General features: G+C 44.2%; 1 protein-coding gene across 1 annotated transcript in view; it reads left to right on the top strand.

The window, feature by feature from the left end:
• The window catches only part of LOC311006820 (cyclin-dependent kinase 17), a 48,759-nt gene that overhangs the window by 14,637 nt on the left and 20,262 nt on the right, over window positions 1-13,860 (top strand). Inside the window, exon 2 of the mRNA XM_083999800.1 lies at window positions 13,604-13,748. Coding sequence (XP_083855926.1) covers window positions 13,622-13,748 — 127 coding nt within the window. The 5' untranslated portion in view covers window positions 13,604-13,621. The remainder of the gene's footprint in view (window positions 1-13,603; window positions 13,749-13,860) is intronic.

Below are 13,860 nucleotides of genomic sequence, written 5' to 3'. Positions count from 1 at the left end.
TAATAGGTATTCTAAATAAGACAGTTAAAAATAGAATAGATAAAACAGTAAGCCTAACTGATAATGAATGAGATATTAATAAAAACAGTTACAATTAAAGTAAAAACAGCAGGTTTCTTCACTGAATGACAGTGAATATGTGCCGATATTCATATTGACAGCTGACTGAACGACTACAGTACAACACCAGGATAAGTTAAACCTGGCTGTTAGCCTGGTCAGGAGCAGGCTAGCTGCACAGAATAGATCTCCATGGTAACAGATGTGCCTCTGCTTTCATGTACCAGTCTCCCAGCTAAATTCAGCCTGGATAACTGGAAAATCATGGCTTCATCAGCTATCCAGCCCTCTAGTGTGTGTGTGTGTGTGTGTCAGCAGAGTCCCCTGTGTGTTTTTGTGGCCCATGGGCTTGTGTGTTTGTGTTTGTCATATGGCAGGTGACTGATGGGGTAATGGGGTAGTGTAACAATTGCTGTGTTTACATGTGTGTGTGTGTGTGTGTGTGTGCGTGTGTGCATGTGTGCGTGCGTGTGTGCGTGTATACTCAGCTGTGAGACACTGGAGCCTTCATACCTAAAACAATTATCTTCCTTTCTTCTCCTCCATTTTTATCTTTATTCTTTTCATCTCCCCCATTAAACCTCTACAACTCCTCTTCTTCACCCTCTCCTTCATCTCTTCTTGTACCTCTCTTCTTCATGTTTCTAACCCTTTCTTAAAGGTGATAACAATTTATGGCATTGAATACATTACAGGTCAAACAGAACCATAATCCACACAATTTCTCAGAGACCATTATCACTTTAATGTAACAATATAAAGTTTCCTTTGTCAATAAAGTTGAGGATCACAAGGTTCCCTGCTCAGTCCCTCCAGGAATTCGCGATGTTGCGATCGCAACAATTAACGCAAATTCAGCCAATCCCCGCGAATTTTTGCGATCTTGCAATTTTGTACAATCACCGCAACTTTTCCGCAAATTGGACCAATTGTCGGTGCTTTCCGCGAGTCTGGACGGAGCGCTGGTTGAAAGTGAGTCCACGGAGGAACAGCGTGGCTGGGCTGACGGCAAGAAACTTGATACAACGTGCACAAAGTGATAAGTAAAGGAACACAAGCTGAGTTGAACGTATTGAGTGTGTGAGTTGTCCTGGTTGACCACCCGAGGCACTGAGCTCAACGGTGGTGATGAGGCTGCAAGGTGTAAGGCACCCCTTTTCCACTGAAAAGAACCTGGTGCCAGTTTGGTGATGGTGCTAGAGCCGGTGTTTAACTGGCTCCAGCCTGGTGCCTCCAAACAACCAGTTTGCTTTTCCACAAGCAAGGAGCCCAGTCATCACGTCAGGGTAAAACGTAATCACGTGCCTCGCTCGGAAGCACAACAACAAAGATGGAGGACCTCATCGTACCCATGCAAGTGCTGCTCTTGTCTTTACAAGCCTACACTGCAATCCAGAGGCGGAAAACACAAATATTGCTGGCTATATGTATATTGCTGCTGGATACCCTGTCGTACTTATAATCACAGTTAACGGCAACTACGTTTGAGGAGAGAGGTAATTATGGATATTGTTTTCGCTGTTGCTGTTTGATCAGGTAACCCCGCCCCCGGCTAGGCCATTGTGCAGTTTGTCTGGCTTTTTAACGGGTTGTGAGATGACACTGATTCGATTTACATCAGCTTGGGTTCTTTCCTCTCACATAGCTGCTCAGTCAGTGATGCATCAGATTTGACAACACAAGTCAGTGTGAGGATCATTGTGTTAGCACTGATCCATTCATTGGAGATGACCAGGCAGTGAGCCCCTCAGACCGTCTTACTTCACTCTCACTTCTCTTTGAAATCTCTCCTGTGAATCTTGTCCTCGCTTGTTCCTCTTCACTTCCTCCGCTTCTCTTCTCCCTGAAGGCGTTTCTCCACTCATGGTCGTTGGAAATTTCCTATTAATATTAACATTGCAGCCTTTTGTGTGTTAACAGATACACACAGGGTTATTTCAGCTTGCCCCTCCGGGTCAGTCATGCTGAAGCTCCTTTTTAGCGTTCTCTCCGCTCAAACAAAGGGTCTTTGAGAGGCGAGCGCCCACTGTATGGGGCAGCAGCGCTGGTGTTCTCATATCCACACAAACACATGCTTGTGACTGTACTCGGCGGGGTTCAACTCAAATTGGGTGTCTGAAGGCTGACGACAGCGGTAACAGGAGATATTCTCGGATTTTAACTCTGGCATGTTCGAGGTTGAATCTCAGAAGCACAGAATCTATACACTCTAACTGTAACTTTGGAAATTCAGGAATAGAAAATTGCACAATTATGTACTGCACTTGAAGACCGCGGCGGAGTTCACGGAAACTGGAGTGTGAAATTATGCAGAAACAGTCGTCGAATCAGGTTTCACATCTGTGTTGAGAGACTTCAAGCTGCAGGGCTTTTCCATCCCACAGGCTGCAGGGAGGCGACACCCTCTGCTCCTGCTGTTTGAAGCCTTTGTAGTGGTTGAACATCATGTGAGACACACAGAGGTGCTTTGATTATAACCTATACCAGTAATGTAAGGGAAACTCCCCTGTATGTGTGTATGTGTATGTGCCTGTGTGATGTCAGTGATCTGCTCTCATCCTCACCCCTCATCCAACCAGACAAATCCATGTAGGAATGCTGTGAATAAGACATTGTGAGGACATTAACTAATACATTTAACAAAGAAAAAACAACCCAGTGAACCCAGTGTGTTAGTGTACAACTGGATAGCAGAAGCAGCTATATGATGCTGCCAGACGCCTTGCTCACAGTGGGGCACAATGAACAATTTATATTGAAGTTACACCTACTTCCTGTTTCATGGCCAAACACTGACATTTGCAGCGCTGCCATGGTCAGACTGTTTTCCTCAGGTATCATCAACACCTGAAGCATTTTCGGACCAACTCTGAGGTGGCTGTGATCGAGCTGTTAAGAAGAGCACAACAAATTGTAAAACATAAGGAAGAAAATGTCATTAAAATCAATAATTGGCTTAGCATGTGATGTTTGGATCAGTTATGACAATATGCGTTGGGAGGATAGCAACTTCCTCTTTCACAGTGAATCACTGAAATCCACCACGCTGCTAATGTCCCACAGGAGCTACATCCTGGACCGTTGAGTACTCCATCATGGGTCTGAAGGTGAGAGACATGACGTAGATCGGATCACTTCTCTAGAACTGACGTGTTTTCCACAGATTTTGTCGGACTCCAGAGCTCCATCCCTCTGCACCAAAGGGTTTTCTTGGGAGTTTTCCTCAGTGGATGTTAGGGTCTAAGGACAGAGGATGTTCTAACAGGGTTCCCACGCGTCCTGGAAAACCTTGAAAATCATTGACCAATTTTCCAGTCATGGAAAACACATGGAAAATGTGACCAGACCCCACAAAGGATTTCTTCTCCAAAGAAGTGCCTAGTGAAAAGACTAGCCACATTGAGTTGATGAGTATTAACAATATTGAACTGCATACATGTTTTCTTGGCCGAGTGACAGATGAAGAAGAGAGAAATGCAGCAGAGAGCTGTTTTGGGTGTGGTTTAAAAACAAAAACAACATATTTTGCATTGTTATATGATACATTTGTCACAATTTCTGAGCATGTAAGAGATAATTTCATAGATAAGTTAGAGCCACAGACTGCACATCTTTAAATCAGACATGTACAAAATGGTACAACTGTTGAAAAGAACACTTATTCAAAACATGAATGGTACGGGGAATGTATTAGTGTATGGTGTGATAACATGTCAGTCAGACTTTAGCAGCTGAAAACAAGAAAAAAGTGGGAACCCTGTGTAATGATGCTGTGTAAAGCCCTTTGAGACAAACTGTTGGGCTATACAAATAAACTTGCCTTGCCTAGACAGAGTTCCTTAAAGTGTCCTTCAATTGCACCAAAATTACAGATTGCATTCAAAGTGGCTGACTACTCATTGGGTATGGATGCATGAGGCTTACAGTAAATGTAAGACTTGGCATGTTACATACACCCCCCGATTTCAAACATCCCAGACAGTCCAGAGACATCATATGCCACACTCACACCGGCAGTGTGTTACCGACATTACAGACATGAATTAACACAATTAGGTTAAAACATGAGTCAGAAAAACGTTGGTCTTCTTGTCTCCATGGCTGAAAGTCTTTGTACTTAGCACACCTGCTTCTAAGACTGAACCAGGAATAAAAGTGAAGCAGTGATGAATAGGTGCTGGATGCAGGAGCCAATCTTTCCTCTGCTTTCTTCTTGTCCTGCCTCCTGTCTGTTTTTCAAAGTGGTTGATTTCCATGTGAAGCGTTGGAAGTTTCAACAACAGAAACAGCTCTCCACTTGTTCTGACTCTCTTAAATGTAGTTAAAACAATAGGCAGTATTTAGAAATGGATATTTTTGTCATAAGCTTGTGCGTGTTATTTATTTATAGCGATATCAGTGTTTGATCCTGACATTAGAGAGATCACTTTGTGGATTATGACTCATTTGAATGCTCATGAAGCCAAACTGAGGAGCTGTTAAATTCCTCCTTGTGTGTAAACATCATGGATCTAAAGAACAAACACTGTTTCAGTCAATGACCTATTCAGTCAATGACCTATTGAATGAGTAAACAGCTGATAAGCTACTACATGTGGGGAACACACACACACACTGATGATCACAAGATTTCAAAGATATATTCAGTCCCTCCAAGAATTTGCAATGTCGCAATCGCAACAATTAACTCCAATTCAACCAATCCCTGTGAATTTTGTGCGATCTTGCAATTTTGTCCAATCACCGCAACTTTTCCGCAAATTGGATCAATCATCGGTGCTTTCCGCGAGTCGGGACGGAGCGGTGGTCCAAAGAAAGTGAGTCCATGGAGGAACGGCGTGGCTGGGCTGACGGCAAGAAACTTTATACAATGCGCACAAAGTGATAAGTAAAGGAACGCGAGCTGAGTCGAACGTGTTGAGTGTGTGAGCTGTCCTGGTTGAATGCCCGAGGCTGTGTGTCCCCCGCAGCACTGGCTGAGGGAGAATCCAGTACGCTGCCGTAGGGCCGGAGCGGAGCAGCCGAAGGCTGGGCCATCCAAAGGCACTGGCCCTGGACTTGAGCAGCCACTCTCCCTTTTTTATTACAAAAGACTGGACTGCATTTTAAAACAGTTGTTTTACCACTTTTTTAAAGAGAAATTTTAATTATAAGTAAAACAACTTTAAACTCTGTAATTTTCCTGTGCCTTTCTTAACAAGTGGAAAATTGCTGGTATAACAGGGTTCAATTTTCCTTTGATTTTTAACTCATTGAGTGCCGCGCTCCTTTCCAAAGTTTTAGTCAAGTGTACCGGCAATTTAGACCATTTTTGACTTTTTATGTAGAGCCACAGTGTATTCTATATTATTGCCACCAACACATACTGTGGCTCAATTGAAAGGTTTACCTTAATGCTTCAAGTGGCCACAAACCGTTTGTTTCTACGTGCCTCTGTTCCTGAGAAAAGTCAAGCTAAACATGGCTGGGTTTCACCAAAATCCCTCCTTTTTTTCTAGAAAAGGAGATAGAGCGTCTTTTATGAAAGGTGCGCTGTTTGTGTCTGTCGCTCTTCTGACACTCGCATTTCTGGATCAAAGGGCTCGTATAAGATAAATATATACAACAGTTGTTGTTCTATTCACAAAACCACCATCGGGGGCGGGGGGGGGCGCCACTAAACAACAATAACACAGACGCACCGTGCCGTGTCACAGCTTCTCCCCGCGGAGCGTGAGGGTCAGTCGGCCACCGCGGCTCGGGAAGACCGGTCCCGCCGGTGGTCGCGGTCCTTCTGTGGTACGGGTCGGTGATGCCGGTCTGCTTTGGCCCAGAGACCATCAGATTTTACCGCGGGAGGACTTTGGGGAGGACACGGTGTTGCTCCAGATGAAGACCGGGCGGACTGTCGGCTGAGAGCTTCCTGGTTCAGCTCCGAGCAGCTCGAGCAGCTGGAGCAGCAGCGCGGGTGAGAGCAGAGCAGCTGCGCTGCATCTGCATGCAGAACTCGTTTGCAGAAGCCGAGTTATGATAAAAACTTCCAGATCATGAGCTGTCATGTGACTTTGATCGTCATCTATTTCAGTTCTCCTCGTCGTAGAGTCCCCAAATTTACATATAATGTGTATTAAAGTGTCTATTTTCATAATTTAAAAAAAAAACAAAAAACGTAAAATTACGTTTTCGGCACTCAACGCATGGGAACGAAAAATGAGAAATTACGTGGTTGGCACTCAATGAGTTAATTATTCAGAACAAAACTGCAACTTTTTTTTGCAATTTTCGCTGTCTCCCGCAATTTAATTGCAACAAAAGTGCTTAAAACATCGCAACATGCATCGCATTTTTTTTTTAATGTGGCTGCGAAATCAGGCGTTTAAGGCCGCAGCAATCATAAAAAAAAGCCTGCAAAATCCTGTAGGGACTGTATTCTTCAGATTTTAAAGGGGACATATTGTAGAAATATCAATTTTTGAAGGCTCTTGAACATATAGGTGTTTGTTTTGCCTTCTGGCCCCAAAATGTGAGAATTGACCAAAAAAATCTCTAATTTTCCGGCTCCCTAGGTTGAAATCCATGTGGTTTTACGAGCTGTTCCCTCAGTTGTCTTCCAGTGATGTAACCAGGTTTCAAATTTGCATATCCCAACCCCTACCTGGTACCAGTAGAAGGGGCGGAGCAAGCAGTGGTTTATTTGCATTTAAAGGGACAGGCACTGAAACCAGTCGTTCTGAACAGGGCTGTTTTGAGAGGATGAAAAAAGCTGTGATGTTTGATCCTTGGGGTATTTTGACTGAAGCATGTCACAGATATGTCTTTAAGACACCTGGGAACTATTTTAATTTGTGGAAAGGGGGCAGAATATGTCTCCTTTAAAGGAGCAGTGTGACATATCGGTGCCACTCAAATCTGTTTGAGCCTTTATGTAGAAGAGTCAAAAATAGTGAGCTGACCTGGGTGTTTTGATGATTGCCCGGAGTAAAAGAAAGCGTGGTAACTCTGTTTTAAAACACACAATAACTAATCAAAGCATCTCACACACACTTTCACCAGGCAACAACCCCGGGATGAGACGTGACATCACTTTTACCAGTTTGCTTGACAGCTGGCTCTCTTCCCACTGCATGTGTGTGTGCGCGTTTGTGTGTGTGCGCGTTTGTGTGTTTGTGATGACATCACCTCTTGCAGCTGTTTGTGCGTCCTCAGTCCAAAAGTCAAAGACAAACTCAATTGATGGATGTCAGTGGGTCTGACTAAGGCTTGGGAAACGTAATGACAAAGCTTTGGTGGATTTCGACACACACAGCCAGAGGTGAAGTGAGGTGATCGCTCACTTCACAACTGAGTCAGAATTTGTAATTCCAAAGGAAAGCGGAGTGTGGCCGGATTTAGGAGCCACTCTCACCTGATTGGTCACCTGCAGGGTTGAAGTATGTGGTAAACACAAGCTATAGCAGCAGCAGCAGCAGAGCTGTACATGCCTGCAGTCACTCAGCTGATCTCGTGGCCTTTTACCACACACAAAGACTCCATTATGGCTCCGCTCACAGAAATAAACTCTCCCCTCTTTCCCCTCTTCCCTCTTTCCCTCCTTGTCTTCTTCTTCTTCCTCCTCCTCTTCACATTCACACAATCGCCCACATCTCCGAGAGTCCATGTCAGGCTACATTCTGTTACCGATGTTGGAGGTGGGAACGGAGCGAGAAGGGAAGAAGTAGACGGAGAGGGGATGTGGAAGGAAGGAAGGAAGGAGTGGAGGTGTGTGTGAGATATATCATTAGCCCAGTAATTAGGCCCTGTCGCCTCTTGTCTCCCCCCTCACTCGCCCTTTGAAGTTCCCTCCTTCAGACTAGCCACAATGCACTGGGGCGGCACCCAGGAGGTAGCAGAGGAGTGATGGAGTGGGGGTTGTTGGGAATGTGGGTCACAATGTGTGTAGGAGAATTTGTGATGATGATGATGATGATGAAGTACAGAGAGATTCTCTTTTTGTGTCTCCTTGCTTCTGCCTTTCATGTAGGAACCCCCCCCCCCAAAAAAAAAAAAAATCCTCACACACATCATTCATATGTGCCAGATGCTGTACACACACTCACACACACACACTCAGATTGACACACGCGTCACATGAGCCTCTTTGTTTTGGTTTGCTGTAGAGATAAAACCCTGCTCTGTTACACTCCTCTGTGAGGGAGACAAAGAGCGCTTATCTCACATACAGTGTGTGTGTGTGTGTGTGTGAGAGAGAGAGAGAGAGAGAGAGGGGGAGTGAGAGACTTTTCCAATGAAGTCATGCTATATTTGTGTTTGGATTGTGATTTTGATTTTGACGATAAAATTTGATGTTATGTTATTTCCTCTGTCATCAGACTGGTAAACTCCACATTTTACCGCAGTATACCGTATACCGCATACCATACCGTGGCCAATTAAAAATCATGTTGTAGCTACAGCTCAGACGGAGTCACCAACGTGTCGTTCAGAAAGGGAACAGCCTACCAAACACCACATTAGAATACTGAAACAATAACAAAACATGTACATTGCCAACATTAACAACTTTTATTAACAACAAATAGCTTATAACAAAATGTGGATGGCTGCTAAAAAACAAAACAAAATAAAAGACAGCGCAGCTCTCCAGGCGGTTCACCAGACGAGCTGTTCCTCTCTCTTCAGCCTGCTGTTTGGCTGCACTTTGTATTTATAACATGAGAAAATCTAACCTCCATCGGAGCGCTGATCAGCTGAGCCAGATCACAGCCGATGAGGCGCTACTCAGCTGTAGCAGCATCTCTCTGTGTTTTTATAACATCTGCAAGAAAAAAAACGTCGGCACAAGCCTACAAGACACACGTGGTAACTATGGCAACATGGTGCTTCAAATCTAGCCAAGGTTTTTGCAGAAGTTGTGTTTTTCTTGAGGACCAACTCACTATATGAACGACTTGCCGTATCCTCTCTTCTCTGAGCCGTCGCGTGACGATGTCACATCCATGGCATCAACTTTATCAAACACCTCCCCAAAGGAAAACATGATGCTACTGGAGTAAAACTGAAAACTCAACCACACACATGTAGCTGCTGGACATACATACACATTATTTAGGCAGTAAAATAAATTATATTTAGTAGGTAATAGTATATCAGGCATATGAGTGCACTGCAATTTTTTTTTTTAATGACGGTAATGAAACTGATTCCGTTGTTATTTTAAGATAGCGTGGTATACCTTATTACCGTATTACCGCCCAACCCTGGTGTGTGTGTGTGTGTGTGTCAGATCTTCATGCTGATAGGACCACTTGGGCCGGCGTAACACACTTCCCCTCTGAAAGTGGGCTAATCACACAGCACTGCTCTGGGTCATGTTTTGAATGTCACTGGTTGGGGTCCGCCATCGGCCGCTTTTCATCATGAATGTGTAGATGGGAACACACACACACACATTGCTGTGTGGTGGAGCCACACCTCCCACCTGTCTCACTGTGCTGGTGCGACAGTGGACACAGGAGCTGACCTCTGCACCTGCACAGATGCTCAGTGCTGCATCCAACGTGATGGACGAACACAGGAACAGATGCTCCATGTTATTCAAAACAGTTTGCCAGCAGTGCCAGAGGTCTGTCACCATAGTGTAAGGTGTTGAAAATGATTTAAAAAATAATAATAAAATAAAAATATACCAAAACAATGCAAGTAGAATATAATATGAAAAATAACCATGTATGAGAAAAACAGAAATTAAATGAAATGAAACCGATATAGAAGGAGGGTCCAGTTGCATGTTAAACTAGAAAAAGCATTTCCAAGAATGGAAATGGTGTGACTGCTGATAGCAACTGAACGCTGTTGCAGAATTAGCAAATAGTGCAAGCAGTGATCACCATACAAATGTTTGACCAAGGTCGGAATCGAACCCACAACCTCATTGTCATTAGACTTCCACTCTGCCTCTAGGCCACAGTGCACACACAGTTGTAGAGAATGTTGTCTGTTAATGATCTGCACACTGTCAACATCAAGAAAGCTTGAGAGTCAAGCTTGAATGACTTAGAATGAAAATTTCTGTGAATTTCAGGCTGAGAGCAGCAGTTTCAACATGAAGCAAGTTATCAGAAGTCAACAGATGACGACTGGGAAAATAATTCACTATAATTGTTGTTGAGGCAAGATTTGAACCAGCAACCTTCAGGTCTCCAGACCAGCAAGCTAACCACTAGGCTACAGACAGAGACAGTATGTGAGGGGTAAAGAAAACCTTTGATACAATGAGCTTTATACTATGAGGAATCAAAGACTGTCCAATGACAGCTGAATAATTGGAATCAAAAGTCAAGCAATGATGTGAAATGACTAAGGCAGGAATCGAACCCATGACCATATGATCACTAAACCTTTACTCTGCCACTCAGCTACAGAGAGCACACTGCTTTCAAGACTGTTGTCATTCATTGTAATGTGATGATGTGCTGCAAACTGGTATGAGTAATCAAGGAGATAACAAACACCTGTGACCAATTGAAGGCGGGGGAGGAGAGCAGAATTCAACATAACATAACAAGAGTTCTTCCCTTGGATTCGAACCAGTGACCTTAGGGTTGGGAAGCGGCCACCCTAACCCCTACACTACAGTGGAGTTGTCAAGAAGACTGTTGTCTGTTAATGATCTGCACACTGTCAACATCTAAAAAGTTAAATATTTTAAAAAGTATAAAGAGTTAAAAAGAGAAAAGTAATGCCAATAAAGTCCAGAAAAAGCTGCACGTTTTGATATATGAATTGTTGAAATAGCACAAAGTATGAAGGACTAGAAGAAGACCGTAAAAAGGCGGAAGAAAATGGCCAAACAGAAGAACAATAGTGTGACTGCTCAGCAGTCACACTAATGAATCGTCCTCAGCCAGGGTATATGAAGTCATTATGGGTCAGCTGGAAGTTTATCACTCTAATTGAATCTAATTGCTTTACAAATTCAATAAAGTCATCCCATGTCTTATGGAAGTTCTAAAGAGCACCATTAACAATATACCTGATCTTAACTTGAGATTACACGTGATACTCTTGATGAGATGTGTGTGGGTGGGTGGAGCAGCATTCCTCCAATTCAGCAAAATCAACCGCTGATGCGCGTTGCCTTCAGGGACAGTTTTTCAGCAAGCAGTCTCTGCATTTACCTCTAAAACGGCTCCGTCTCGTAACGTTATTATCTCATAGCGTGGTGAATGTGCAGGTCACAACTTGTCCACCAGAGCATTTTGGAGTTGTTGGATTGTGTATTTGATGAGTTTGATGAGGGAAACCAAGAAATCCCATTAGCCTCCGTAGCGTAGCTCTGAGCAGCTCGCGGCTCTGCTCCGCCGTTCTAAAAACAGCTTGCACCAACAATTAAAGGTAACGAACCTACTGCTATGGCTATAGGGATTATGGCAATGGGCCAATTTACCAAAATGTTGAACTATCCCTTTAAGGTCAAAGGTCAAGGTCACACAATCATTTAGGGGCATGTTTTTAAAATTGAGGTTTAGTGCTTAATTAGACTGAGGTCAATAACCATGTGAGATACTCTTGACTTAATCAGTTCCTTCTCTGAAGCCTGTTGGGATTTAATCAGGCAATCTGCAGCCACACACACACAGACACACACACACTCGAACCTAATAGTGTCTGTAATCTCCTTGAGCGGTGTGAGGCTGTGGTCACACACCCTGACCTGACACTGATGGATGAAGTGATTCTTACCATGCAGCGACAAAGGTGTGTGTGTGTGTGTGTGTGTGTGTGTGTGTGAGAGAGAGAGCACACAGGCAGATGGTGTCTCATGGGTGTGATGGAAGCTAACGACTAGCAGGGGTCAGCTTGTTTTGCGTTGACGTTCTTCTGCTGCTGCTTCCTCACTGCATTTCCTCCGCCCTCACACACACACACACACACACACACACACACACACACACACACACACACACACACACACACACACACACACACACACACATAGGGTGTTAACACAGCAACACAATGAACAGGGACTGGCCTGAGCCACATTGAGCAAGGTGTTTCCTGTGTCCTGGACGACTGCTGTGTCCATGCGCGCGCACACACACACTTAGAGACGTGTGTGTGTGTGTGTTTGTGTGTGACTCTTCATTAACCCCCCTGTGTCAGTGTGAAGCAGTGAACAGAGCAGAGTCTGAGCCTGATGTTGCTCTGTTCTTCTTCATGCTTTATTCATGGTTTATTCATGTGCAGTTTGGACACTCGCTGAATATTGGATTAAAAGCAACTTTATTTTATTCATGAGCCTGGATAGTTTGGACTGGGCTGCAGCTTCTAGAGTCCTCCACACACACACACACACACACACACACACACACACACACACACACACACACACACACACACACACACACACACACACACACACACACACACACACACACACACACACACAAACAGTATATTTACTTATGACTAAATCCATTGTTTTTCAATGACTTGTTCTCTGAGTTCTGGTTAGTTCACTGCTTGGCCCTGACACACACACAAACACACACACACTTACCATACAACTACTTCTTTCCTAACCTGAACCCCAACCATGAAACATGACTACTATTCTAAATTTAATGATAGAAACAGGGCCCTATAAAAATCTGTTTGATTTAAATACTGCATGATGCAACATAACACTGCACTATAAGGACTTTGAGTACCAACAAAATATTAAAGGGACATTGTGTAACTTCTCCTGATATCTATTCACGAAAATCGATTATTTTGTTCAAAAGTATATTTTTCATTAATCAGTAATGGTCGTAATGAACGACACAATCGGCGAAAGGAAACTGGCTCTGCTTATGGGCGCTTTGCGGCTATTCATGGCACTTCCGCGTCTGGTGTGTTACCAGCCATTAAAATTGATTTGCGCTAACGTGTTAATAACACAATATTTTTGACAGCACTACTTTTTACACTTCCAGTCAACAGAATGTTGCAGAATTTGCAAAACAACAGTCAGCTGACACATTGTCACCTGGGAACTGCTCAGCTCCGTATTGAAGGATTAATGTCAAGACAAGTTTCTTAGATTTTTCACCGACGCAGACAGCCGTGCAGCAGCTTCAGGTGAGGCCCGGCTGTACATGACAGTACCGCAGAAAGCCGCGTCACTCACTGATTACAATGGGCCGCACCACAAAGGCGATTTACTGCACTAAGCTGAGAGACCTGACGCGACCCAATGTGAGCGATGCGGCATTCGGCGATATCACCGTGAACAGTGGGCTTCACCTGTACATTGTTTCGAAGGGGGAGGGAGCATGTGAAACGACAGGGGGGGTGCCACCCAGATTTACTTCCCTCTGTGCAATTTTCCCCAGATATAAGTTCCTCCTCCACCCAAAAACAGCATTTCAATTGGCCAATTCCGCGATTCTGTGATCATAGAAATCATAGGGCCCTAACATGAGCAAAACCTGGACTCCCACAGAAAACAGTCCTGTTGTGTGCATCTTTCCATTCCGATGTATTAATGTAGACCTGTGTGTGTGTGTGTGTCCCTCAGGCTGTGCAGCGCCCCGTGATGGAGAAGATGAAGAGGATTAAGAAGCGTCTGTCGTTAACGCTGCGCTCCAGCCAGACCATCGACGAGTCGCTGTCGGAGCTGGCTGAGCAGATGACCATCGAGGACGGCGGCACCAAGGACAACGGTCAGTCTGGTTTTACCGCAACCAGATCATCAGAGCTGAGCTGCTGCAGCGACACACCAACCAGCCTCCACACTCACACATAAACACATTTTAAATAAGGAAGGAGGCTCTG

The sequence above is a fragment of the Trachurus trachurus genome (genome assembly GCF_905171665.1).
Source record: "Trachurus trachurus genome assembly, chromosome: 23".
In the NCBI taxonomy this organism is placed as follows: domain Eukaryota; kingdom Metazoa; phylum Chordata; class Actinopteri; order Carangiformes; family Carangidae; genus Trachurus; species Trachurus trachurus.
Note: the sequence above shows the minus strand (reverse complement) of the source record. Positions and strands in the feature narration are given on the sequence as shown.